Below are 27,799 nucleotides of genomic sequence, written 5' to 3' on the forward strand. Positions count from 1 at the left end.
ATATATATATATATATATATATATATATATATATATATATATATATATATATATATATATTATTATAAAGAAAGCCCTAACTTCAAAAGTTACAACAAACCATTTGTCAAAGTATCAATAAATGTCTGTCACCTCTGACAAAGTCAATTACTGGAGTAATCAATAGTACCAAAACAATGATACACCAAGAGTTTTCCAGTAGACTGAGATCGTTCTTATTTCACCCTGTAATTTTAACCAGTACACAGAAATGAATCAACGAGATCCTGAGCTCTCTGTTAAATAATCTTGGACAACATGAAGAACAAGGCCCTATTTTGGTAAAACTTTACCAGCAAATATTAACAACTGTAACATACACTCTATACCAGCAACAAAAAATCAATAATACGTAATACCTAAGAAAACATCACACAAAACCTAAACAGATCCAGTAAAGCAATATTTAAATCTCCAATAAATCAAAGCAATGTAATATATATTTTACATACTTTAGTGTATCAACACTAGCCCCCAGTTTTCAGGTTCCACCCTTCCAGTCAGGCACAACTGAAACTGTTAATGTCACATCAACCTGTCCCTGGCAAATCCAGGAGTACTAACACATAATACAGTTAAAACAAATAAAAAGCAATAATAAATAATGCATCGCAATAGGATAAAAGTGGAAAAAGAGAAAAAGTCAAATAATAAATAACAACAACAAAAAAAAAAAAACTATGTATAACATTGCTGAGAAGTAGACAAGTGTCTTGTTTTGTAGAGCACTCAAATGGTGATAAGTGGTTGGAAAGAGAGGACAGGTGACAGGGTGACACCCTGGAAGACAGTGACAGGCCAAATCACTTGTGACAGTAGAGGTAGCTGGGTGACAAATAATGAAGTAGGAGAGATCAGAATATATAGGGTAAAGGCTTAAATATCGAGACACAGGACGGCAGGACAAATTAAAGTGTATGAGACTGAGAACCAGGACAAGAGCAACTTCAGCCGCGTTTTCACGCACTCAGTGAATAAAACAAGCAGCCTGGCTCTGCAGATATTTTAACACCTTTTGCACCAGTTAAGGGGTAGTATCTTGACGGGATTAGTGTCGCAATTCATCTGCAAGCATTATACTGTATCTCAATCAGTGCGTTTACATGGCCAGTAATATTCCACCTCTGCTTCTTTGGAATATTGGAGGTGGCATATTCCACTAGAGTGCAGAATACTAGTGGAATATAAAGCCATGTAAACAGCATATTCCGACTATGAAGCATAACTCACAACAGACACATGCAATAACAAATACTCACAGCAGTAAACATGAATGGCGCGTGTGAGAAAACACAGCTACTTTTGGTCTGCTGAGGAGACATCACTTTTATTAAGGATTTTAAAATCGTATAACAGCTTGATGGTTCAGAAGCATTTAAACTAGAAAGGAAGGGGGAGAAATCAACAAAAAAACAGAAGGGAGACCACATCAAAACAAGTGGAGCAACTCAGGTAAGACAGCCATTAAATGTATTTATCTAAATATAGACGTCTCAAAAACAAAACGTTACAACTTGAAGATTCTGCACTAACAAGTAATTATGATAGACAACTTGGTTGTCCGAAAGTGATGGAGATGAATATAGTATTAGTGGGTATTCACTCTATAGGAAAGACAGGCAGGACAGAAGAGGCCGAGGGATAGTGCTAAACATCAAAAATAGTCTTGAAGCTCAGGTGTTAAATCTAGAAGAAAAAACAACACAGAATCAATATCGGTCAGAATAATGGACAAAAATTCAATGGGCATTATAACAGGGGCATGCTATAGACCGCCAAATTCAGATTCTGAGCAAAATAATCTGTTATACAACGATATTAGAAATGTGTGTAGCAAAGATGATGCCACACTAATGGGGGATTTCAACTCCCCCCCCCCCCCCCCCCCCCCCCCCCCCCCCCCCCCCCCCATATAAAATGGGAAAACCCGGTGGGGAGCACGAAGGATGAAATAGAAATGGTAGAAATGATAATTGACTGCTTCCTAATGCAATTTGTCAAGGCACCGACTAGAGGGAAGGCATACCTTGACTTAGTCTTTTCAAATAGCCAAGACAGAATAACTAAAACAGAGGTCAGAGAACCACTGGCAAACTCAGATCACAACATGGTCTCATTTGATATGCTTTTTAAAACCACAAAAGTAACGACTAAAGCTAAAGTTTACCATTTTAAAAAGGCCAACTATGAGGGAATGAAACGGAGACTAACAGAAGTGGACTGGAGCAAAATAGAGAACACATACACAGAAAAAGCATGGCTATTTTTTTTAAAAAAGTAGTATTAGAGGCGCAAAACAACTACATCCCAAAAGTAGACAAATCTCAATCTAAAACAAAAATGGTCAAAATGATTTAATAGATCAATTAAAAAATATCCAGAGAAAAAAGGCACTTCACAGAATGTTTGAAAGGGACCAAGAACAAAGTACACAGAAAGAATACTTGGAACTGCAAACACAAGTCAAAAAGGAAGTTAGAAAGGCCAAGAGAGAGATAGAAATTAACATTGCCAGGGGGTTAAAACCAATTCCAAAAAGTTTTTTTCCAATATTACAACTGCAAAAGAACGCTCAAGAAGGAAGTAAAATGTCTCAGAGATACAAATGGCAAAAATAGCAAATATTAAATTATTACTTTCACAAGTTTTTACAAAGGCGGATACAGAAAACATGCCCCACATGCCATCCTGTACCTATAAAGTTTTAAAGAACTTTATCATAACAGAGACAGAAGCGTTAAAGGGACCAGGAGCTTTTTAAGTAGACAAATCTCCTGGGCCGAATGAGATCCTTCCAATAGTACTCAAAGAAACGAAAGAAGTTATTTACAAATCGCTAACCAAGATCATGCAACAGGGGTTGTACCAACAGACTGGAGAATTTCAAAGGTAATACCGATCCACAAAAAGGGAGACAAAACCAAACCAGGTAAATACAGACATATAAGCCTGACGTATATTATATGTAAACTTACAGAAACTATAAGAAGATCCAAAATGGAAAATTACCTAAATTGCAGCAAAGGTCATTCAAAATGGTCTAGACAGCATACAGAACTGGGCAGAGACATGGCAAATGGCATTTAATAGAGAAAAGTGTAAGATACTACACGCAGGCAATAAAAATGTGCATTATAAATACCATATGGGAAATACTAAAATTGAAGGAATCTATGAAAAATTTTATGTTGACTCAGAAATGTCTTCATCTAGGCAATGTGAGGAAGCTATAAAAAACACCAACAAAATGCTCGGATATAGAGTGAAAAGTGTTGAATTCAAATCAAGGGAAGTTATGTTAAAACTTTACAATGCATTAGTAAGACCTCATCTAGAATACTGCGTTCAGTTCTGGTCACCTTGCAAGGATAATGCTGCTGTAGAAAGAGTGCAAAGAAGAGCAACCAGAATTAATCCAGGTTTAAAAAGCATGTCATATGCAGACAGCCTAAAATAATTGAATCTGTTCAGTCTTGAACAAAGACGACTACTTGGCGATCTGATTCGAGCTTTCAAAATTCTAAAAGGCACCGATAATGTCGACCCAAGGGACTTTTTCGACCAGAAAAAAGAAACAAGGAACAGGGGTCACAAATGGAGATCAGATAAAGGGCATTCAAAAGAGAAAACAGGAGGCACTTTTTTATACAGAGAATAGTGGGAGTCTGGAACCAACTCCCCAGTAATGTTGATGAAGCTGACACCCCGGGATCCTTCAAGAAGCTGCTTGATGAGATTCTGGGATCAATAAGCTACTAACAAACAAATGTGCAAGACGGGCCAAATGGCCTCCTCTTGTTGTAAACTTTCTTATGTTCTTAAACATAGATGTGCACAAGTGTTTAAAAGGACGATGGAAAACATCATGAAAGGGAATTTGAGAAAACAGTGGATCAAGTTTGTAATCAATGTAAAGTTTCAAAAGTACAGTACTGTCAAACAAAAAAAGAAAAAGTGGGGCGAATCTATCATTTTTTCCTTACTTCAACCGGTGTAGCATCCGAAAGTACATCCTGTGAGATAGTGCACCCCTTCAGCGCAGCAGTGTGCCTTTAACATGTGCACGTCATGCAATGTAAGGGGAGACGATGGAAAAAACCTTGAGTTTAACATTTTAAAACTAGAAGAAACAAACACATATCGTACATTTTCCTCTTTGTAAGCTTTTCCCACATCTGCACTTTTGCTGTAGGTGTGTTTATTCACACAACTTTTTACTCGTATTATAAAATTGCTGATAAGTGCATAAAAAATTAGATGCTGTATTCAATGTTTTATTAAGTGTAGCACAGTAAGTAGCAAAAATTACAAAACAAAAAGGAAAAATGTATGTTTAAATTTTACATAATAAAATTATTATGTAAGGGGTGCACACCGGTGTGGTGTGGGCATTGGGTTTAAAGAAGAAACCCTGACCAGCTGACTGATGAGACTGAAGGAAAATAATTCTATCAGTATGTTATCACATCATAATATATTTGTCATTACATACATATTATTTATTTATTTTTAAAAATTTCTAAAGTGCCTCTTACCAGTACGTATCGGGGTGGTGTATAGATACAATATAAAATACTCTTACAATTTGAGAACAATATTGAAAACAAGCACCAATACATGCTAGATCTGCAAATATACATCTAAAATTTACAGCTCGATAACAGAAATTCAGTCAAATGCTCTTTGAAAAAGCAACTATGCATGTGATGACAATTATACAAACACACACACAGTATTTGCTTTATTTATTTATTTTCTATGGTTATTATTCTACTGTACAATTTGTTTATTGTAGGCTCTGTTGACGATGTGCTTGGCTAAACAGGGGCAACTCATCTTCAATCTGTCTCCTTGTTATATCAATAAAGACATTAGCATGCATGTCTGTGTGAACATGTTTAACTGAATTATGACCCACAAGCATCTACACAATCTCAAAATAACAGATTCCAAATCTGAACAAACAAAAACAAAAATAACAGAAACATACATCCACACCACCAGCTCTTTACAACAACAAACTATTCTACTACAATCAGCACTCTTGGTTTGCAGTGGGAAGCAAGGTATGCCTGCGCTGATGGCATAAAAGGAATATTCCGTTTACCAAGCAAACACAGACTATGAAAGGCATAGAATTCCACCTGTATGTATACAGAGCATTTGGAATATTCTAGTATTCCAAATACGTAATATTCTGAAAACCGAATGAATACAAGTAACATGTTTGGCCAAAATCTAAAAGAAATCCACTGATCGGAAGAAAAAAAAAAGAACACAGTTTGGGAGCAACTGATCTTCTTTTGGGATCCTGGCCTGCTGTTTCTTCATCTACTTTTATTTTAATCATGCGACAGTCGCTGTTAACAGTGATTGTAGTGTGTTTTAAAAAACACAACTAAAGTGTTTAGTTATTTCTATTTATAAGGTATGATTAGGCTTACATTTACATTTATAACATTCACGATACAGGAATAAGAAGTTATAGTGATACTGCAGCTTTGCCCCTTGAACATGTTGTAAAAAGTGTGTTTGTGCGTGTGTATTTGTTGGGGGGGAGGGGCACAGGAGAGGCAACCTCCTGCTTGCTGCCCTTGTAATCCCCTTTTTGCTGCAATAGCAAACCTGTACACGTGTGTATATCTGCTGTCCTTCATGTAACTAGTAGTCTATTTTAATTTCCTGTCATGTATTCTCTAATTTATAGCCTGCATCTCCTAGTTGCTAATCAGTTTTAATGGGCTGTGTTAGGACAGTTGGCAGATGCTTCCTAATTCAATACTGTACAAATGACTGGTCTTCCATGAGAACAGTCTCAAAGATAATGACAGTATCACAAAGACAAAAGTTGTCTAAACACCGCAGTGACTGAAAGATGATCATCGTGTGATCATTAATGAATTGTTACAAAAAGTAGTAGGACCAAAGTAGTGAAAACTGGTATAAAATGCGGTGTATGTAAAGAATGATGATCGCCTGGCATTCTGCACCCGCTATCAAATGAGCACTTTGACATCATTAATCAATTAAAATGAAACTGAAATGCATGCAAATGAAGACAAGAGCATGGAATTGGGCGGGGATCTGAATACTAAGTGGGTGCAACCAAAATAATCCAAGGGTCACTTTGTTTGGGATGCCGGAGGGTGCGGTCCTAAAGCGTTATCATCTCACTCTGCAGGTCATCCTACACCTAATAGCTAAACTGAGGGATGAGCTAGACCTCCGCGTCAATCTAGGGATCGCTATCCCTGCACATGTCAAAGTGCTGTGTTCTCTGCACTACTGCCTCTGGTTCCTTTCAGACCACAGTTGGAATGTCTGGAGGGATAGTCCACTCCACCTTTTCCAGAGTGGTAGGCAAATTTCTGTATGTCATGCTGAAAAGGCAGGCCAATACATATGATTTCCTAAGGGTACCAGCATAACTGGTGTTGGGTGAGGCTTTTCCAAACAACTCAGTTTCATCCTGAGTGACCTCAGCTCCTTCTCAGAAAACTCCCCCCCCCCATGCACCAAGAGGACTTTACTGCCCCTTCCTCTGACATTTATTTTTTGGCTTGTATTTTCATGCTCCACAAATGTCATACAGAACCTATCTGTACTCCTAACTCAGCAAGTGAGGCCGCTAAACAGACCAATGTGCTCATTGAGACCCTCAATTTCATAATTGCTGATCATTATTTGTGCATCATGTTGAGTAATTTGTATTGCTCTTAAGCTTACATAGGGCACAACTCAAAATAACTGACTGGCCGCAATGCAATTTGAATTTTTTGTGATTCTAAGATTAATTAATTAAGAAATAACACCTGACACAAAAGAGAATAACGGGAGATTGCAAGTCATTTTTGACAGTAATGAGCCTAATCCTAAAGTCCATATCTCCACAGATAAGGTTTCATATTAGTAAAAAAAAAAAAAAAAAAAAAAAAAAAAATCCCGTACTGTACTGCTGTCAAAATAAAACATTGGGCTAATTGTGCCCTGCAAAATAATAGGGCAGGTTTCTACGCCAGCAAACTGTACCCAAGGCACCTGCAAATGTGGAGGTTACTAAAACTATCAAGCAATGGCTGTTCCATGACAACAATGATACTGACAGTAGGTTACTATGGAAACGAGTGAGGATGTCTGTGTTTTGTTTATATTTATCGATGTTTGTATTATTATTTTGCAGAAAACGTAACAGCTCAATACAATAAAAGCAAAATGTTTTTCGTGGTTAATCACTGCATTCACAACCTGATATTAGGTTTTTAATTCTCGGCCTTGGCACCAGACGGACCTTGTCTTCCTTCTGCAACAGCCAAAAATCACAGTGGAATCACGCAGCGGACTACCATTATACAACTTAAAAGACAGCATCATGTTTTAAATTACACTCTGTGGTCAAAATACATGCAATATTACTTACGTGCGGTTTTAATCTGACCCTTTCTAATCTACAATTGCGCTTCTTGCATTCTATTTGCTCAGCTGCTGTTTCCTGGTCCTTTTACTTTAACGCGGTTGGTCGCAGGTTGAATTGTTTTTCTCAGAAATCAGCTGAACAGCTACAGACACTCAGTCCAAGCAAACAGGGAGCTGCCATCGATACCATAGTAACAGTGAACATTCAGACATCTGTAGTGGCGAGGTTTGTTACACTGCAGATAAATAACCAATAACTTTATTTCTGAGATCAAAAGGTATTATTATATTGTCTTTGTCTAGTAATATTTACATTCAACATCTGTTGTTATTATTATTATTATTATTATTATTATTATTATTATTATTATTATTATTATTATTATTATTATTTTAGCAATAAATAAATACAAAATAAATAGTAAGTAAGCTTTGCAATCTTGAATTAACCCCATTGTGTGACCAGAACTCTTTTTTTTCCCTGCCTTTAAAACAAAAAGAAAAAGAAAAAGAAAAAAGATTCTAAGCTGAGTGCTGGTTCTGTGACAATTTAAATCTAAATAAGCAGGCAATCATACATCTGGGACTGTGATTTATAGTCTAGTATCAGTCATGTGTTATTGGTCTTGGGAAAAGCTTATCCAGTTTTGATTAAACTTGGTAGGGACTTTTTTGGAATAACTAATTCAGGGTTATCAGACCAATTTGCGCCTTATGTTAGGTTTGGTTAAAATTTTAGTATTAGACCAAAGTTTTCATGGGTGTTAAAGGATTTTGAACTGCATTTTCAAGCAATTTAAATATATCTTTAGGAAACCACTTTTCTGATTCAAATTCCTTATTTTAACCAGGCAAACTTGTTTCATAGAACCAATTGTCTATGCTAGGGATGTAAGCCATTGTGCCCTATTTATGTATTTATTTTTCAGTGTTGCTGCTTTTTTCATAACCTTAGCGCTAGGTGGTATTCATGATGCACACCTATATCCACTTTATTTAGAGTGAGGCTATAATGTCACAGGAAGAGTACTGTACTGTTGAAGGTTTCCATCAGTCCCCTGCTCAATCACAACATGTTTATCAGTAAAGGTTCAGAGCATTATACATGACACAACTGAAAGTGTGCCATACCTGCTTATTAGAAACAGCACAGAAGTTAGACATATCAAGAACAAAGTAGTTGTTTTTGTTGTTTTTTTTTTAAAGGCAACAGTTTAATAATAATACAAAAAAAAAAAAAAAAAAAAACATAAATATAGATGTAAAAATCTTTAGACTGTCTCAGCTTCACCCTGGAATACAGAGAAAAAAATGCACTTTTGAAATAAGTCCATAATAGTCTAATGGAAAATATCAATATAAATCCAGATGGACAAGACATCATCCCATTGATCAACCATCTGGGTACATGACTGTTTCTAATTACCTCCTGACTGGTCTCTAAACTTTTTGCTTTTGGCACTGTGTTCCTCCCAGACTGCTCTAGTACTAACAGTCAGAACTAATCAAAGGCACTTGCAAGGGGAGAGCTATTGGCCTCTGAAGAGTTGAGCCGGTTTTGGCAAGCTTTGAGCCTTTTTACCCTGCTCTCCTTTTGTTTAGAACAGTTTAAACTCCTGGAGGCATTAACTTCAGGTTTCCCTGGGATCTAACCATGCCTGCAGAGGCTTTAGTGTACTCAGTTTTTACTTTGGGTTTGATTGTTTTCTCAGTTGCTCAACAAAGTTTTTCCCAGTCACTGAGGTAAGTTGTTTGGTTTTGTTCTGGCGTTTTAAATCATCTGTTTATTAAATAAGTCTGTAACCTTATGGGAGCAGAAGCACGTTTTTGTTTTGGGAGACCAGAAAAAGCCTTGGATGAAATTAGTCCTTCCCCTTAATGAAACATTTAAGAATATAATATTTGTAACTTGTTTTTGTGCTTTTATTAAGCTGCATTGGATGATACAAAAATATTATAAATCGATATTGGATTAAAGTACTAACTTGTTATGGAAACAATGTAGCTGTACTCGTATAAAGGTTTCAAACTGTAAACTTTGTGATAGAAAACTGTAGCAGGACTGGGTAAAGTTTTAAAACCCCTTACCAAAAAGAAAGTATCGCATCCGTTTTATTTATTTTATTTCGTTTTTGTTTTTTTTGTTGTTGTTGTTGTTTTTTTTTTGTTTTTTTTAATAACCAAGAACATACAATCACGGAAGTTTGTAAGCATTGCAGTCACTTAAATTCCCACGTCAATTTCCCAGTATCTGAATCAGCAGGGATTGTGAAGAAAATCCCCTTTCCTTCTCCACTGACGAGTATCTGTAATGTTGGTATTGCACCGTAGCATAAATACGTGTTGCTTTCGGTAAAAGGAGTAGACATGTTATTTTCACCGATCGTGCAGCTAGGCAAACGTGCCTGCTGGTTTTAAACCAGTGATACATGCATGTTATGTATTATAAAGCAGGATGCCTAGTAGTGGGACAGACGTAGGAGCTAATTGCACGACCACAACACAAGCTGCTTGTTTTAGAAGGGTGGTGGTGTATTAAAAAAAACAACAAAAAAAACCCCAGTAGAATTAATTATCAAATGACAGCAGGCTGCATAGGGTAGTTATGTGCACCACTAGATTAGAAAGGAAAATAATAAGACTAATGTGAAGACAAAGTACTAGAGCCAAGGTTTGTGGCACTCGAACACAGGAAGTCCGAGTGTGTTGGCATATTTCATCGAACTAAACTTGAAACCTGTTCATTTGCGAACCTTTCATGGCTGTGCAAGTCAATCTTCCCATGTAACCACCAAAAAGATAAGTTTTACATTTCAGTTTTTAATAGATTAACAATTTTTCTCTGTCTTTGCATCAACTGAAACACAAATGTGTGTGTGTGTGTGTGTGTGTATATATATATATATATATATATATATATATATATATATATATATATATATATATATATATATATATATATATATGTGTGTTAAACTGCTGAGAGGATAAAAAATAATAGATTTTGGACAGCAAGCTGCTTTTTTTTCTGTTACAGCAGCTGACATGCTGTTTACCCAGAATTAGGCCAAGCAGGTGTGAAAGAATATTATATAACAGAATTAGTGGGCATATTTGATAAGCAGATTGGCTAGTCAAAGAGCCCCTGAAAGCAAGTAAGATTTCATGGGGTTTTATTCTAATCCTTGAACTCCTTGTTCAAGTGAAGGTAGTAGATATGGAGTAGGTCACTTCTGGAAGGGAAATGATACCAGCTGTTTGAAGCCTATGTGTTTATTCAATAGCCGGGTGTTGCAATTATTCAGAATAAAACTTAGTTTTTGTATTACATTGATTGGCACAGTTTAGAATACCCCTATGTGGCTTTGCAGATGTGTCTTAAATGTTAACATTCTGGTTATTGATTAAATAGGCATATTTGTAAGAAACAATAGCATTACTGTGACATGTTATGAGGAAACAGGGAAACTCTTCAGTCAGTTATTTGAGAGCAGGGCTCAAGCATCCGTGTAAAGCGTTTTATCAGTACAGAACAGATGCTTTATTTGTCGTTCTATTATTGAGTAATAACAGAATGGCTGGCCTCCATAGAAAGTAGTAAGAGAGCAGTGTTAGGTTATTGTACAATTACTAGTATGTCATCAAGCTATATCTATTTATTTATTCATTTATTTTTAGTAGTGATATCTTCATTCTTATATCCAATGACAATCATTAAATGTTGTACTTTATAACTGTTTTTGTTTTTTATTAAGACAGCACTGTTGGCTAACATCCTGTCTATTTATCAACTGAGATGGGGCAGCACTACTTTATACCTTTCTTGCATTTTGGCCTCACTTACTATTGTGTGTTGGATTTGTAATGTCCATTGAGGACTGAAGATTAACAACCAAAATAATTCTCACTTATGACCTCTCCTTAAAACAGTAAAAAAGCATCATAGTTACATAATTTAAACAAAGGCACAAACTATTATTATTATTATTATTATTATTATTATTATTATTATTATTATTATTATTACTTGTTTATTTAGCAGATGCCTTTATCCAAGGCGACTTGCAGAGACTGTGCTGTGTGAACTGTTGTGACATAGTGGCTGAGTGGATACAGGTGCAGGGGTGATACAGTGTGGTAATGAAACGGACAGAGAGGTTTAATCCAGTTAGTTTTTAGTTTTTGTATCCAGGTCTGGTGACAGATAACAACAATAACAAATAATAATGCTTTTGCAGGCCCTACAGATAACCCAAACAATGTATCCATCCCACAATTATACACGCAGGTCACCAGTCCTGGGTGAGTGCAGTAGTGCTTGTGATGGGTGATACAGGTTAAAGCAAGCTGACAGTAGTGGTGCTATTCCAGCTTTAGTGCTGGCCCTCAGTGACAGCTCTGGAATCGTGTTAGCTGTCTAATGTGATGTAACAAACAAGAAGATTACACACAGACAAACAAACAAAAAACACTCATGATACTGCTTTCTCGTACAGGGGTCTCTCGTTATCCTTCTCAGTTCAATAACACATAAACCAAAGTGAAGGAACAGATTACGATTCTCTGTCCCCTTTTATCCTGTCACACATGACTCCTTGGTAAACGAGTGCAACCGCCTTTCCAATGTGTGGCTGCCACGTCATTTCCCTTCCAGGTCAATGCGTTCTTGCAACAGAGTCTCGCCTTCTTCCAGACTGGCTGACTTCCCAACCCTGGGAAAGAACTGTCAGACCAGCCTGTCCAAATAACTCACTACTTAGCGCCCTCACAGGTCAGGAGGGAGATTTACAACCAAGAATCATTGTATTTCTGTCACAACTATGCATCAGCTGCAGAGTCACTTACAACAACATCTCATGAAAGACAGAGCACAAGGAGGTTAAGTGACTTGTTCAAGGTCTCACAGTGAGCCAGTGAGTGAGCAAGGATTTTACCCGGGGACCTTCTGATTACAAGCCCTTTTCTTTAACCACTGGACCACACAGCCTCCTATGAAAGTATGTACATTTTTTTTTTTTGGAAAGCTGTACAGTGGTATGCCAGATATTTGCTAGTTCTCTTTAAAATAAACCTCCTATTCTCTGGTAAAACACAAACATATTTCAGCATTCACCTGCATTTTTGCATTTCTGGCTACAGGTGCATTATCTGGTGATTCAGTGCAATGGATATTCTTGTGCATCATATTAGTTTCAAAGCAAGCTTTATAATGTACATTCATAATTAATGATTCAATAAACTGTGGTGGATCCTAACCACCTTTCTGGTTTTGATTTGGATTATGTCCCTGCTTGGGTCTATTGTTCCATTGATCTAAACATAGCCATATCTGTAGATAATCAAAACAGGACTATTTGTATAGTATCTTTGTATGAAATGTAGGTATAATACTGAAGGTTAAATGTTCAATATATAAGGAATTAACTTAAATGAGTTAAGCTGTTTTCTGCAGCACTCAAGAAACAATTTAGAGCACAAAGGAGAGTTTTCATTAAAGGTATTTAATGCAACCAGTCAGTGATCCTTATGCATAAAACGATAATGTTATGAAATCAGTTATATGTGTTCTTTTCTGTTATAGGACTGCCTCTGGTGCTTGCAAGCTCTCTGTAGAATCATCTGAAAGGCGGTGCAGAACTCCTGATGGTTTGATTTGCAGTGGCAGAGGAGAATGTGATTGTGGGATATGCATATGTCAAGTTACTGACCCCGGGAAATATTACGGACCGCGCTGTGAATGCCATGAATGGGTCTGTGCAACTTACGGTGGGAAGACCTGTGGTGGTAAGATAATATTTAATTCATCTGTATGTGCTACGTTCTGGGTCTTTCAGTTAAGCCAAACGCTATCTAGTACCTAGTTTAAAGACTTCAATAAGTATTCCTTCAGTGGGAATGGCAAGTGTTTTAATAGCAAGTTGCTTCAAATTTAATTTTCCTCATTTCTTTTTTGTTTACTATCATTAATGCTTTCATTAATTCCTGGAATTAGGTTCTAAAAAGTGAATACAACACATGTATTGTGTGTGTATATGCATGTTAAGGTGAGTTTAGCCAAGTCCAGAGTCGCTCTTCTGTCAGCTCCTTTAAGACAAATTAATTTTTTTTCCTCTTGCTTTTTACAACACTTAGAAAAACAGGTTAAGATACAATTTTGTGTTTGTATAATCTAATAACACAGTTGTTTTTTTCAGCCAGTACAGTCAATTCTCATTAAACCAGTTTCCTGTTACTGAATTTTCCATGTCCTGGCCAAATTTAGCAGTCGCTTATTGAAAATTACTTCTTCTAATATGAATTCACTTAACATGAATTTCCTCTGTGCAAATTAATTTGGAGACCCCCACGGAAGAAAAATTTAAATCAAACAAATTCCCCTAGTTTGAGCAGCTAAGTGTAAAGGATATTCAGAAATGTATTAACTTGCATTGAGATTAGCACCTCTACACTGTATTTTAGTGCTGTTTTAGGACTGCTGATCTTGTGATGTTGCCACAGACACAGCTTTCAAGTTGCCATAGTCCTCATGCATCAATGCCATTTCCATGAAGCAGTGCAAAAAACGTGCATTATCCTTGCCGATAAAAGTGGATGTGTTGAAAGTGGTGGTTAATGCACCACTGTACAAGAAAAAGAAAGATGTTGCTGCAGATTTCAACATTCCCATGAACATTTTGTCAACCATTCTGAAAAACAATGCAGTAGTACAGACCTGTGAACAGCAAACTGTGGAAGTAAGTCATCAGCATTTCTGATTTGCTCAATACCCTGAAGTTATGGATGCCTTGCTAAAGATGTATTTTAAAAGTAGCTTTGGTCATAATAGGGACATGCAGATTTAATGTGTAGTTAATTTTTAAAACTTCACTCACAAGCATATTTTGAATAAAATGCACATTATTTCTAAACGTGTAACACTTTTCACTGTACTGTAAATAAAGGTTAATTTCAGTGTTACTGTAAAGTCAATAAAAACTGACCATATGCATTTGGTTGAGACTATTGTATTAAGAATTACTAGTAAGAAAATTTTTGGTCCCTTGAAATTCGTATTAATGGGAGTTGATTGTGTTTCCATGAGATTATCCCTGCTGTACACAATGCATGCATGTGCTTTCACTCATAGTTTTGTAAGCACCACTGGGCCCCTACCCTAAATCTCTCATAACCACTATTTTAAAAAAAGAAAAACAAACTCTGATGCATACCAATTCTTTGGATACAGAAAAAGTGAGTTGACACATTGGTCCTGGTTTTCAAAGAAATGGACGCCCACACAAGTTCATTAAGTTTCTATGAGCTTGAATGCGCACTTCTGCAGGAATCAAGCACGTTGTATATTTCCCAAAGGAGAGTTTAAATGATCTTCACATACCCAGCAGCAGTACAGCAACAAAGCAAGTAGGACTAAAGATTTGTTATCTACCCATTGTTTTAACTATACCTACATGGAAAAACAAAGTAAATCAGTTTGAATTTGTGATTTTTATTTTTTGGGAGGGGAAAAAAAGCTATACCTCTAAAAATGTTGCTATAACAATATAGATGAATAATTTGAAATAGAGAGATGTTCTTAAACATAGCATAAAACAACTGAAGTACTATGTTTAAGTGTAACACTTAAGGATATATTTTCCTTTAACTAGGTTATTGACGTGCACGTTTTAAGCTGCACAGTAATGTGGAACTGTAATGGTTCCTTTTCCAGAAAGATAACAAAATATGGTAACTGATTTAATGTGAAAAAAAAGAATCGTTACTTTTAATTATATTTATTAAAAAAAGGACTATGTCTAATGCATAACATAAAAATCCCCAAAACCTTCAACAGAGCAAGTCAAACCTTACATGACACAAACATCTTTCTTGAAAATGGGGTCAGAGGAGCTAACAAGTAGGTTTGACAGCTGGAGCTTCAAGAATTGATTCAAGCTGCAGCCTTACCAAACTGAAAAAAAAATCTATCTGTAATATGTAAACTGTGCCTGACAAGTAACAATTTGTGGTAGCACTTTATATTAAGGGGTTGGTGTACGGATAGGCATAGTGCAAACAAAAATCCAAATTGCCTAGCGACCAGGCCTATGCAAGCTTAAGAGGAATGCAAATTACTCAACACACACAAATAATGAACTGGAATTATGATAATGCAGGTGGCAATGAGCGCTGCCTGTGCATCGGGTTATTAGGGGTCGCACTTGCAGCCCAGAGGTGAGGTGAGTTAGGAATACAGAGAGCAGTAGGAGCTGTATGAGATTTGTGGAGCTCAAAAATCAAACCAAACAAAAAAATTTGTCGGAGGAAGAGCAGCAAAGTCCTCTTGATGTACGGAAAAGAAACGTGTCTGAGGAGGAGCTGAGAGTCCTTGCGGCTGAGGCCACTCGGCATGAAATTGAGTTATTTAGAAAAGTCTCAGCCATCATCAGTTATGACACAAAAGAGACCATATGGTCATTTTTAGTGGAGAAAGTCAATGCTGTGACCCTGGGTTTGAATATGTGGAGCCTTGCCCTTCTCCTCCGAAGGTTGTCCTGCATGTCCTCAACAAGAGCCAAGCGTCGCCGCATCAGGAAGTGTACCAACTGTACCAGCCATCATGCGGCCAATGACAGGTCTCTGAAGGTGTGTTTTTTAATACAGCTTTTAATTACTCACTTCTACAATGGTTTGCACCTTGTAAGAGGAAGTCCAAAGTTTTTGGAGGGTCAGCAATTGCCTAAGTGCAAGGCAAAATCCTTCCATCTCATTATAATGTTTGCGCCTTCTTAGTACTCCAGATCCCCACCCAATTCAATGCTCTTTTTTTTTCATTTGAATACATTTCAGTATCATTTAAATTGATTAACAATGGCAAAGTGCTCATTTGATAGCAGGTACAGAACGGCAAGGTAAAACTATTCTTTACATACGCCGCATTTCTAGTTGCTGCTAAAGTCCCATTTTATGGCTGCTAAACATGGTTTGCGCATGCAACATGCAAATGTTGGCCTCAATATGTGTATTTTGCAGCCGCAGATCACTTTGCAAATATCCTTACATCAGCCCCTAAGTCTCTCTAATTACTGGGTAATTTAAACGTTAAGTACATTGTAACTATGCATAATAACATTGTAATTATGTAAAAATGTCACTAGAAGCAGCTGTTCATATATCTAAAGAACTGTTACAGCAGAGGCAGCTATTCTGCCGCTACGTCTGCATTAAACCTGGTCTTTTTAAATGGTTTCAAGAAATGGAGATGCAAATTTCTCTGATTTAGTAACATACAAAAATCCCACTATTTTATAGTTTGTTTATAGCACATGTAGTCATTTGAAAGAGTTGTATAATAAATTGGGCAATTCAAAGCATAACATGTAATCTTGTGGTTAACAAAATCACACGGGAAGAAAAGAAAGCCAAGTATCATGTAACCACGCAATTTTGCTTTCACATGCATTTTCAGTACAGATTAATTGCACTCAACCAACGAACTGTCATAGGCGGTAACCAATGAACAGGAGTAAAAGAAACTTTGGAAAAACACTGACTATCATAGTGAGTGATGCCACTTCTTAAACGTTTTACCTGTCTTAAAAACTGGTTAGGATTTTTAGGAACATACTGTAGTGAACACTGCCATACATGTGACTTATCTGTTGCTGGGCACATTAGTGCTTTATTTTTGTGCCCAGTGGGCCTGGCATTCTAGGGAGAATGTTTTAGCCGTGGGCATACTGCCCCTGCCCAGTGGACAGCTCAAGTTACTGTAGGTGTTTTGACACTGGCACTGTTTACTACTTGCCTTTCAGTGTTTTTTCTTAAAATACAAGAAGTAGATGTCAGCCTTCATCACAGTTGCTTGCCTGAGGTGGTCATCATTTGTGCAGACCGTTCTGCTTATTCAAGCATTGAGATGTACCACATTGTTTTTTGTCTTTCTGGTCAGATGGATATGTGTTTATTCAGAATATTATCTTGGACAAAAGCACCCCTTGTGAATGTAGGGTATAAAAAGAAAGCCATTTCTTAAACAATTGTTTAATTCCAAAAATCAAATAAAAATGTCAGTGTTAACTGGCTTACTGGTGAGCTGCTTATTGTGTGGATCAACCCGGGAGGATTAGCTTAATACATCAATCAGTCAGTTTAATACTAATGCTTTATTAAAAATCTAAATCAGCAAGCAGGACGGACCAGGCATTACATATGCATAATTATCAATTTCGGAGACAACAGAGTGTGCAGTTTATTTCACTGGTCTAAACAAGCCTTTTTATACGTTACATTTCTTTTTTACTTGTCTCCATTACAGCTTTGGTATCCTCTTGGTCCTTCTAATAAACATCCTCACAATCTACACACTCTGCCAATAAGAAATACTACTACAAAAGATTACAAGACACAGACAGAGTACAAGTCATCGACAACCTCTATATATCATACCCAATTAAGGAATGTGACCTTATCACTAACTTTCCACAAACTTGCCTTTTACATTGAGAACTTGCAAAATTCGAATAGAAGAAAAAAAAAATAGGACAAAGCATAGCGACATATAAAATAGAAATGAATTACAAAAGCCAAACTTAATTTTGCAACATCAGTAACATACGTTCCCCTACACAGTTGTAAATTCAAAGATGGAATAAATGATTCTCTACTATGTTGATCAATTCAATAGTGCCTGTTGTATTTAATTCCCTTTCTCAATATATTTTACTCCTCTGCAGATTCCCCCTCTTGGTCAATATAGTTTTTTCCATGGCCTGGAAGGGACACTTTTGAAATTCACTTGCTGACACTGCCAACATTTTCTTTTCTATTCTGCTTCATTTCAATGTACGAACAGCATCCGTAGTTTCGTCACACAGAGCAGCTTTGTGTTACCCTGGCCTATAATGAAACATATTTTTATAAAAATATATTTATTTTGTATGCATTTACCTGTATTCATCATTTCTGAAACGGCTTTAAAGATTTGATTTGGATTTACTGGAGTCATTGCCAATGTTGCACGTTAGCAAATCTGTATTCTTACTGTTTTGGGAAATATTCCTGTGTGGTGCATCAGGGGAAATTTCCAAGGCAGTTGTTGCCAAGTAAAACCAAGCATTTACATATTTTCCATTTTACAAATCTGATTTGTCAGTGCATTTTACAGATCAGTCCTATACAACTTAAAATGCTTGAGGCTTTAGTTATCATCCACTCATCATTTTAGTGTTTGGAGTATACTCCTTTTAAAATTAGATTTACTGATGTTGTCTAGACTAGCTGCCTCCCAACTAGATTCCAGCTTAATTTTTTTGAAGTTGTCAATACTGCACTTGTTCTGTCTTTTTTGATTTCCTTGTTCTATAAAGTCATGTGAAGCTGTGATCTACTGTATTGGTTTTACCTGTTCTACACTGATACTACGTGAAGTTTGGCAATATAGTAATACAAAAAAGACATCTGTCAAATCAGTTACAGCAGCAGTTTTCTGAAATGCTGGCCCTTTGTGCATGAAAAAATGGATCAAGCTTCATAGCTTGTTGTTCTTCATCATAGTTCGGCATGCTATAGCCTCTAATTGCAAAGGTCATGACTTCCGTTTGCTACATTCTAGACTAAACTACCATTACCCCACATTCTCCAGAAACCCATCCATAAGTCAAAACAAATTTCCTCGCCATCCCTTTAGGGCTGCCAGATTAATTCCGATGGTTAAACCCAGTTGCTGAGCCAAGCACATTGTCCCTGGATGTTTATACATACATCGCATCTATGATTATTTTTATTTGCACAAATTAATTTAATGCAAATCACTCACTGAAGCAGATTTATTATTCTGAAGTAATTTATATTTTGTGTGTTGTCAGCATTCTCTATAAATCAAATACGGTACTGTGTGTTACACTATGCAATATACTCCATTCTAAGACGACCAGTCTTATGATTTATAAGTTCGATATAACAGTCTTCCTTTGCATAGTCTCCTTGAATGTACAGAAACAGCCTCTTGCATATTGTGCAAGCTCCCTGGATGAGTTGTGCTCCTACTTATTCCCATAATTTATTTTTACCCCTCAGTGGGGTCTATATGAATGATAGCTTAATACCTCAAAAATGTATAAACCTAACATTTAGATGCCCTCATTCCACTGTATTTTGTTTTGCCTTTTGTAATGTCAGTAAATTACCCACAGAAGGAAATACCACAGAATTAATATAGATTTGAAAAGTGGCAGTATTTACATTTAAGTCCACCACAGGTAGGCTGTCAGGATTAGTAAAGGATAATGGTTTTATCCAACTGATTGTAACTTGCACAATATAAGAGAACTGTTGTTAACCAATTGGTGCTGCTACTGAGGCATATCCCTTTCTAATTTGAGGGTTTTAGCATTGTACATCTTTTCTTCTGATGCATGGTATGACCTTAGCCTCTTAACGTAGTATCTCTAAGTTCCTGCCGATGTACCGTATAACAAAAATGAACCACTAGTTGCAAAAGGGGCACAACTGGGTTTATACAGAAAAGTCATGGACCATTTAGGAGTACAGGTAAAGTACCTATTCTATCTGTGTAAATAAGGTACCAGTATACGCTTAAGCCTTTTCCTAGTACGTTTAAATATCAAACAATCTTTTGTCTGTTTTTATGTACCTTTATGTTCATCAAAACAGAAACTGTATTTAATTGTTATGTTAGACACAGTAGTTTTTGTTAAATATTTGAATATATATATATAGTTATATACAGTATATAGTGTCATCTATACCATATATATATTAGGTATATATATATATAGATATATATATATATATATATATAGATAACCACTCTCTGTTACAATATAATTTTTTTATTGTTGTTTATTTTTATTATTGAGACAAATAAATACAGATCCAGCAACTTGCCAGCATTTACTGTTGGCATACAGTATCATACAGAAGTGAAACACTGTTAAGGAAATTGCAGGGGGAGGGAGGGGGCGCATTTTATTATATTTTGTAAACAAAATTTATATTAATATGTTTGTGTTGTTATTGAGGTTTCAATTACATCTATGGCCAAGAGTTTCTTGCATCACCTAGAATTTTTGGATTGGGACATTTTGGATTTGGGATTTTTGGATTTAGAGCTTCTTATTTAACATTGTGGAAATGACAAAATGATATTGCAAAAGTCTACTGAAAGCCATAATAGTAGTACAGTATTTTATGTTGGATTTCATATGTGGAAAACTACAAAGCGGTATGTAATTCAATATGCTAACATAACATTAGTTTTCGTGCTAGTATGACTAGTAGTTTATTATTGGTGCTTGATTTAACAATGTTTTAAGTTATGAACAATATGAATACACATGTTTATAATTTTAAAGTAATTACCTTTTTCTGAAAATAAGTTTTTATACTGAGAAATTATATACGCACCAGATGTGATTTATTAAAGTACTGTACATTTAATACAAAAAAACCCTATAACCAACACAAAGTGCTAGAGACAGATGTGCAGAATAGTATTATCTCAACGTTTAGTGTAGAAAGATGGCTTTTTCTGTTAAATACAATTGAAAATATTTATTTTGTTAAGTTTATACTGTGTAACTGTGAGATACGTTTGGAAGACACGTTGGCAGTTTTTTTCTGAAATAGGCACATCGCTGTTGTACAACCTTTAAAACAGGCCTTGAGATAGATAGAAGATTATATATATATATATATATATATATATATATATATATATATATATATATATATATATATATATATATATATATATATATTGGTTCAAATCTCCTTTCTTAAATGAAACAATTCAACAAAATATCTTAAATGGATGTTCAGTATTTTGATTTATGGATTGTATATGTCATTGGTTGTTGGGGTAGTTTGTCACTGCCATGCTACTTTTGATTCTTAAGTATTTTCAGATCTACAGTAAGATGATTGATTATCAACGTTTTCTGGGGTACACCATGGCGAACATGTAGAAAGGTATGTTGAAATCATGGCAAATCGGAAAAATCCATGTATGGTAAAGCAATTGTTTCACTGTGTTACAACAATCTAAATTCATAATATAAGTGGGAAAACACGGCAAAATCATGGAGACTTACTTCTACATTATAATGCACAGCATAGCATTAGAATGCACAGCATACAGGAGTAACAATCTCACTGTACTTGTTCCCATGGAGTATTAAGCTGAGAGCATGAGCTCCTTCACCAAGGGAAGGTAATAATACATTATTAGCGTTCAAAGACCTGATAGATGCAGCCAAGCTTTGATCCAGATGATTTTCTCAAGAGCTGCTCAAAGAGTAACAGCCTGCTCCCTAAGGGATTCCCAATGGCAAGGAAGGTCCTGACAGCAAGATCTCTCAACCTGTGCATCCAGTGATGTCGGGTTGCCAGTAACAGATGTGCTGAGCCTGTTGAGGTTAAAAAGTACTGACAGATTTATTTTGAAACTATTGGATGTAGAAAACCAAAAGGTCACTGGCTTTCAAGATCTTTGCAAAGGTAAGAATCTGATAGTTTATCAGCTACCATACCAGATATTACCATGAAACTTTTTTTCCCCAAGCTGGTCTTCTTTGGACAGGCCCGAGTCTACCAGGAGAGCTTTAACTGAAAAGACAAAACCCTAATCAATCATGTGGATACTAACTGCACCAAGGGAACTAGTGGGCATTTGTAATGCTTTGTATGTTTCAGAGTGGAAAATGTACTGGAGGCTTGGTTAAATGTATTCATAAGCCAGTAATCAGAACAATAGCATTAGGTTGCTAACATTTTGGTAGAACAGCATCAACTCCCACAATAAGCTCTGCTTCAACATCAGTAGTTTGGAGGCTTTCTATATACTGTAGATCAGTCCCTCCAGATATATTCCTGGTACACTTAGCTGGCCTTTAAACAAGTGTATAGCCATTGGACCGGCACATATATATCTTTGAGAAAGATATGTACAACATATCGAAACGTTGGGCAGCTGGCTCTAATAAAAAATATAAAAATATATATATATATATATATATATATATATATATATATATATATATATATATATATATATATAGTGACATATGGTCAGACTTTAAGGCAAAGGGAAGACATCAGAAAAGTGGGAGGGCTGATATCTTGCCTTTGCAGCCAAACTGAAGTCACCTTTTTTTGTCGTCATTGTACATAATGTATATTAGAAGTTAAAATCCCATGAACACACTAGCATGCAAAGTCAGGTGATTTGGTTTGGGCGGGAGTTATGGGATATAAAAAGGTAGCTGCGGATAGTGAGAGGGAGGGGTGGCTGTATGGGCTGTTGAGGAATAGCAGCACGGTTGAAGCAAAAACGCAGTGAGAGAACCAAAAAGACCAGAATTGAATTATAATTCCGAGGTTGGTGGCATCCTGTTATCATTCCGCAGTACCTGTGTGGGTTGACTTGAACACGGGTTGTGTTCCAGTATGACTGTAGGAATCCTGGTGTGTTTACCTGCTTTGTTCTTGGGACTGTTTTAAATACTGCATGGCTTGATTTATTGACTGTCTACACAGTGGTGAGACCTTGTGTTAAACCAACACGGTTTTGTGTAAAAGTATTATGTGTTATTGAAACTGCTTATTGGTTTGGAACAAAGTAACCCAGATTAGTTCCTAATGGACTGTGTGTTTTAAATAAGGAACAAACTCACAGCAGTAAGTAAAGACCCGACACAGACTGTTTTTTAGTGTTTTAATTTTAGATTCACCAGAACACTGCAGCATAGGTTGGGCTGTGGTTACATCCCTTCACCTGCAGGGGTCTCCAAAAATCCCTACCAAAGGAAATAAAAGTGAAGTATTCAAGTACAGGACTGTAACCAGAATCAAACCTAAACTTACCTGTTGTTCCCATTTGGACCAGAAGAGCACCGACTTCTCTTCTGAAGGCAGATCCAAAACCTGGAGATACTGACCTGGATTTCTGAAAGGAACAAAACTACAGTTACTATACAGACACCTGTAAATTACAAAAGTACCGGTGATCATGATACCTACCCTGAAAGAACCTCTACCGGGACATCCTAGAAAGGTGACCACAGTGGACTGGTAGGAGAAAGGAAAAACCTGGACTGGACTAAAATGATTTTTGTTTTGAATTTCGTTGTGTTTTACTTGCTCTGAGGCTAGCTCATGCAAGGCCGAGCATAGGCCCTGTAAGAAGTTTAGATGGGGTCCAAGTGGGCAGGTTTTTTTTATTTTATTTATTTATTTTGTTTTCTTAAACTTTCCATATTGCTACAGCTCAATCTAGTAAGTGCCCACTTAAACTGCATTTTCTTTCTAAAAAGTCATCTTTCATATTGACTGTTTTGTATCACCTACCGACAATTACACAGATCTTTCACAATTTTTATATATATATATAAACAACCTCCAAAGAAAACCCACCCCACAGTTTGCCAGTACTTTCTGTAGATTTTTTTTTTGTTTTAAACAAATGCTGTGTTCAACTTGCTTAGCTTCCTGTAGGCAAGTTTTGCTTGAAAAAATGTAATCTTTCAGTGAGTGATTGCCTCTGTCGATTTCTGTCATGGGAGTGCTAGGATTTATGCTATTTTCCTTCACTCACCACAGGAGTTCGGGATTGCCTCAACTCTGAAATTGCTACTGGATGCTAAAGCCTTAAAAATGATGCTCATGCAGCTTTTGTGAAAGAGTGAAGTTTATCTGGGTTTAGCCAGATGGCCTGTAGTTTGGTTTAGAATTGGGTAGATTGAAACAGATTGTTAATATTATTGATCTGTTATGTATGTGATGGAAATACTATTGTTGTAACTGCCTTGGTCAATATGATAAGATAACTGGTGCAGTTAAAATATTAGGCATTCTTGTACACTCACAGCTGTGTATATATATGTGTGTGTGTGTAATATATATATATATATATATATATATATATATATATATATATATATATAATCTCTTATTCTGTAGCTTGAGTACATCGAACTATTGAATGATGAATAACTGACTGTTGATTTACGGCCACTACTAAATGATTTATATGAATACACTATATATTAATAACAATAATAAACAAATTATTCATGTGTGTGTGTGTGTGTGTGTGTGTGTGTGTGTGTGTGTGTGTGTGTGTGTGTGTGTGTATATATATATATATATATATATATATATATATATATATATATATATATATATATATATATATATGATATGGATGCCTGGGACATACGTTCTTATGTTAATTTTTTTGATCAGCAAATCTGTTACTTACAATAAATAAACGTAAACCCCGTTCGTTGTAGACGAACTCGTTTCGCATACACTACCTACAGCTCAGACTCTATACACGTCTTTCAACACTCTTCTATGCGCCCGTCATGTACTACATATCTACAGTAATCATGAAAATAACTCTTTCACACCAGTTAAACATACCGCATTGTTTAAAACCTATGACATCTGGGAGCAGTCTAAAAGTGCAATGTAAGAAAAGACCACCCATATGGGATTTTAAGATTCTTAGATCTTTAGATCCTTTTTTAAATACTGGCAGTTTGATGATGATAAGCAGGAGGTGCAGGTTTCCAATGATAATAGCAAAATAACCAGGAGAAACATTTCCCATCTGAAAATAAAATAAACACCAGTTCAACAAATTCAGCTCAAACAAGGACACCGTCCCTGATTTCAGCATTACAAATGCTAAACGACAGTTACGTAATTTGGTAAATTGGCCAGAAAAAAAAAAGGTTAGCGTGGAAAAAAGTAGCAGGAGTTATGGTGATTAAATTAAATAATGGAGCTATAAAAAACACCGGCTCTCATATCTGAATCAAAACAGTAATAAACTATTTTAAAATTCTACAAGATAACTTCTAATACATATCTTAATAATTTATTTTACTTCATGGATCTCGCCGTCAGCTTGAAAACGCGACTAATTAGAAAAACTTATCTTGGCTTCTGAGGGCATGAAGGCCACCTCAAGCAGAAAAAAAAACACCCAATCCATTTAATTGTGTTAATCTTAAAAGATAAATCAACCTTAATACTTCTTAAACTCTACATCAAAAAATACTATAATGTGATAGTTATTTTAATACATTACCAGTATTATCTTTAAATACTTCTCTGTTGCTACAAGATAACAAGATCTTAGATATAAGAGTCTGAATTTAAATAACATGAGCAGGCCTACCAAACTGCAGTACACTTTCTGGTTAATATGGGCTCTAGCATCTTTTAAAATGTATGCGTACAAATGATACTCATTTTTTCACAATCAAACCCGCAACCAAGCTGTTACCATATGGTCACAGCAATGCTAAAACTGAATTATAAGAATCCTAATTAGGGATGGGTCAGTGTAGTCAAATACACAATTACACAAAAATAAAAATACAAAACTATTTGAATATTACATATTCGAGTACACAAAAAAATCCTTATTTATTAGCTAACTTGCAGAAGCAAACGTGTCTTTTTTTTTTTTTTTTAAACGTGTCAGTATTGCATATTAAACGTAAGGAACATAATTAACTATGCAATGCTTGAAATAACAACATTCTACAGTAATCTTATTCTGTTTGAAAATGTTGCCAATTTTATTGCCTTGTTTTTAGCTAATGTTAACGGATCCCTGCATGAGGTCCACTGTAATGACAGTACACAGCAGCTTCTGCAGCTGTTGCTAGCCAGTCGTGAAACAGCTTCTGGGAACATGGCATCGGTGAACTTTGAATGTGTGAACTGAAATAAAATAATGTATATTACAAGTGCTAAAATAAATAATCCAAACTTGGGTAACATCAAATTTAGAAAGGTAATTTAACGTTATGATGAACATAAATGTTAAGCAGAATAACGCAGTGACTAATAAGAAAAGGCAAGAAACTTGGGAGTTGGAAAGGAGTTCTTTTTTAAGCTCTGGACTGCTGTTCAATGTAAAACATCAAGTGTTGACTTTATGTGAATGGATGGAGTAATATCAACATTTGCACTGACCATTAAAAGTATAACCAGGTATCCTTGCTTTGAATTATTTACAGGTTATTGAATAAACTTGACTTGGATTCATCTGTTGTCAGTACTTGATGGCTAGTTGTAATTAGCAATGTTAAGTTATTGTAATGTTGGAATGTGTTTTATATTGTTTTGGCCAGGTTACAATATTTACACATAAGATTATTTTATAAATATAATTTGTTAGAGTTAAACAGATGTAGAATATTTAGGTTGCTATATGATAGGTGTTATTTTATTCTGAATACACTACAGCAAAAATTATTATTTGGTGGTTTGTGCAATACTACTGTTGCTTCGATTGGAAGAGATACGCGCTGTGATGTTGCTTCTCATTGAGTTCTGTATTTTAATTCAGTAAACAAAAGGAAAAACGTGTGCCTAAGGAAATAGTGTATTGAACGAAGAAATCTTTTCTTTGACATTGTTTGTACACTTTTTTAACCCGGCTAAACTTTACTGGCTTACACTTATGTGGTCTGCTTGTACACACGCATTTGCCTTTTATTCTTGGTAGGGTAAGGGACAGAGTTCGGGTAATCGAATACACAAAAATGTTGCACCCTGTGTATTCAAATAGGAAACTATGTGAAATTCACATCCCTAATCCTAATAATAAACACTATTAAAACAACATTCATAACGCTAAATAGTAAAAATCCTTCTCAGAGCATTGTCGCTTGTGTAGCATCTCCAAAGTCAGCACCAGTCATGCTGAGTGATACCTGAAAAGATTGTGAAAGGCATTTTGATCTGAACACATCAGATCCCAAATCAAAAAGTCAGACAATTCAATCATGTACCTGGGTATATCCATCAGGACATCTTCTTGTGAGACTGGATATGATGTAGTCGAAATGTTGAATTCACAACAAATAAAGCTGCTGTTTTATCTGCAAATCTGGGAAACTGATGCCAAACAATGCAGAACGAAATGATGTCATAATGAAGCCTCCACTCTAAATGTTCGTCTTCATTTTTTTCATAATTAATTTCTTTGACTTACTGATTTCAGTGCTCTCCTTTTGGCTTATTGGTTGCTTAGTTGTAGAAAACCAGATTTGTAAAAGATTTGCCATTTCGTGAGAATGAGTACCAACACAGCACTTCGGTACGTAGTCAGTCTGACTACAACAAACATGACGTGCCCCGGGCCTCTGAGCCATGGTATGTCGAACCTGTTACATATATTTTTGCTCAAAAGAGCCAACTTCCCGACCTTTCGGTATGTTTTACATACCTTTGTCAAGGAAAAGTGTGTTATAAAAACAAACACTTGATATCTATATGGTTTTGATGCTATTGCAACTACACTCGGTTATTTACATTTATTAATGTG

The 27,799-nt window shown here is 35.9% G+C and overlaps 1 protein-coding gene across 1 annotated transcript in view; it reads left to right on the forward strand.

Moving 5' to 3' along the window:
- The first annotated feature begins 8,961 nt into the window (after positions 1–8,961).
- Positions 8,962–27,799, forward strand: part of LOC121320696 (integrin beta-like protein 1) — a 90,933-nt gene continuing 72,095 nt past the window's right edge. The window contains exons 1-2 of the mRNA XM_041259266.1: positions 8,962–9,195; positions 13,034–13,236. Of these exons, the coding sequence (XP_041115200.1) occupies positions 9,107–9,195; positions 13,034–13,236 (292 nt within the window). The 5' untranslated portion in view covers positions 8,962–9,106. The remainder of the gene's footprint in view (positions 9,196–13,033; positions 13,237–27,799) is intronic.

Source organism: Polyodon spathula, chromosome 9, assembly GCF_017654505.1.
Source record: "Polyodon spathula isolate WHYD16114869_AA chromosome 9, ASM1765450v1, whole genome shotgun sequence".
Classification (NCBI taxonomy): domain Eukaryota; kingdom Metazoa; phylum Chordata; class Actinopteri; order Acipenseriformes; family Polyodontidae; genus Polyodon; species Polyodon spathula.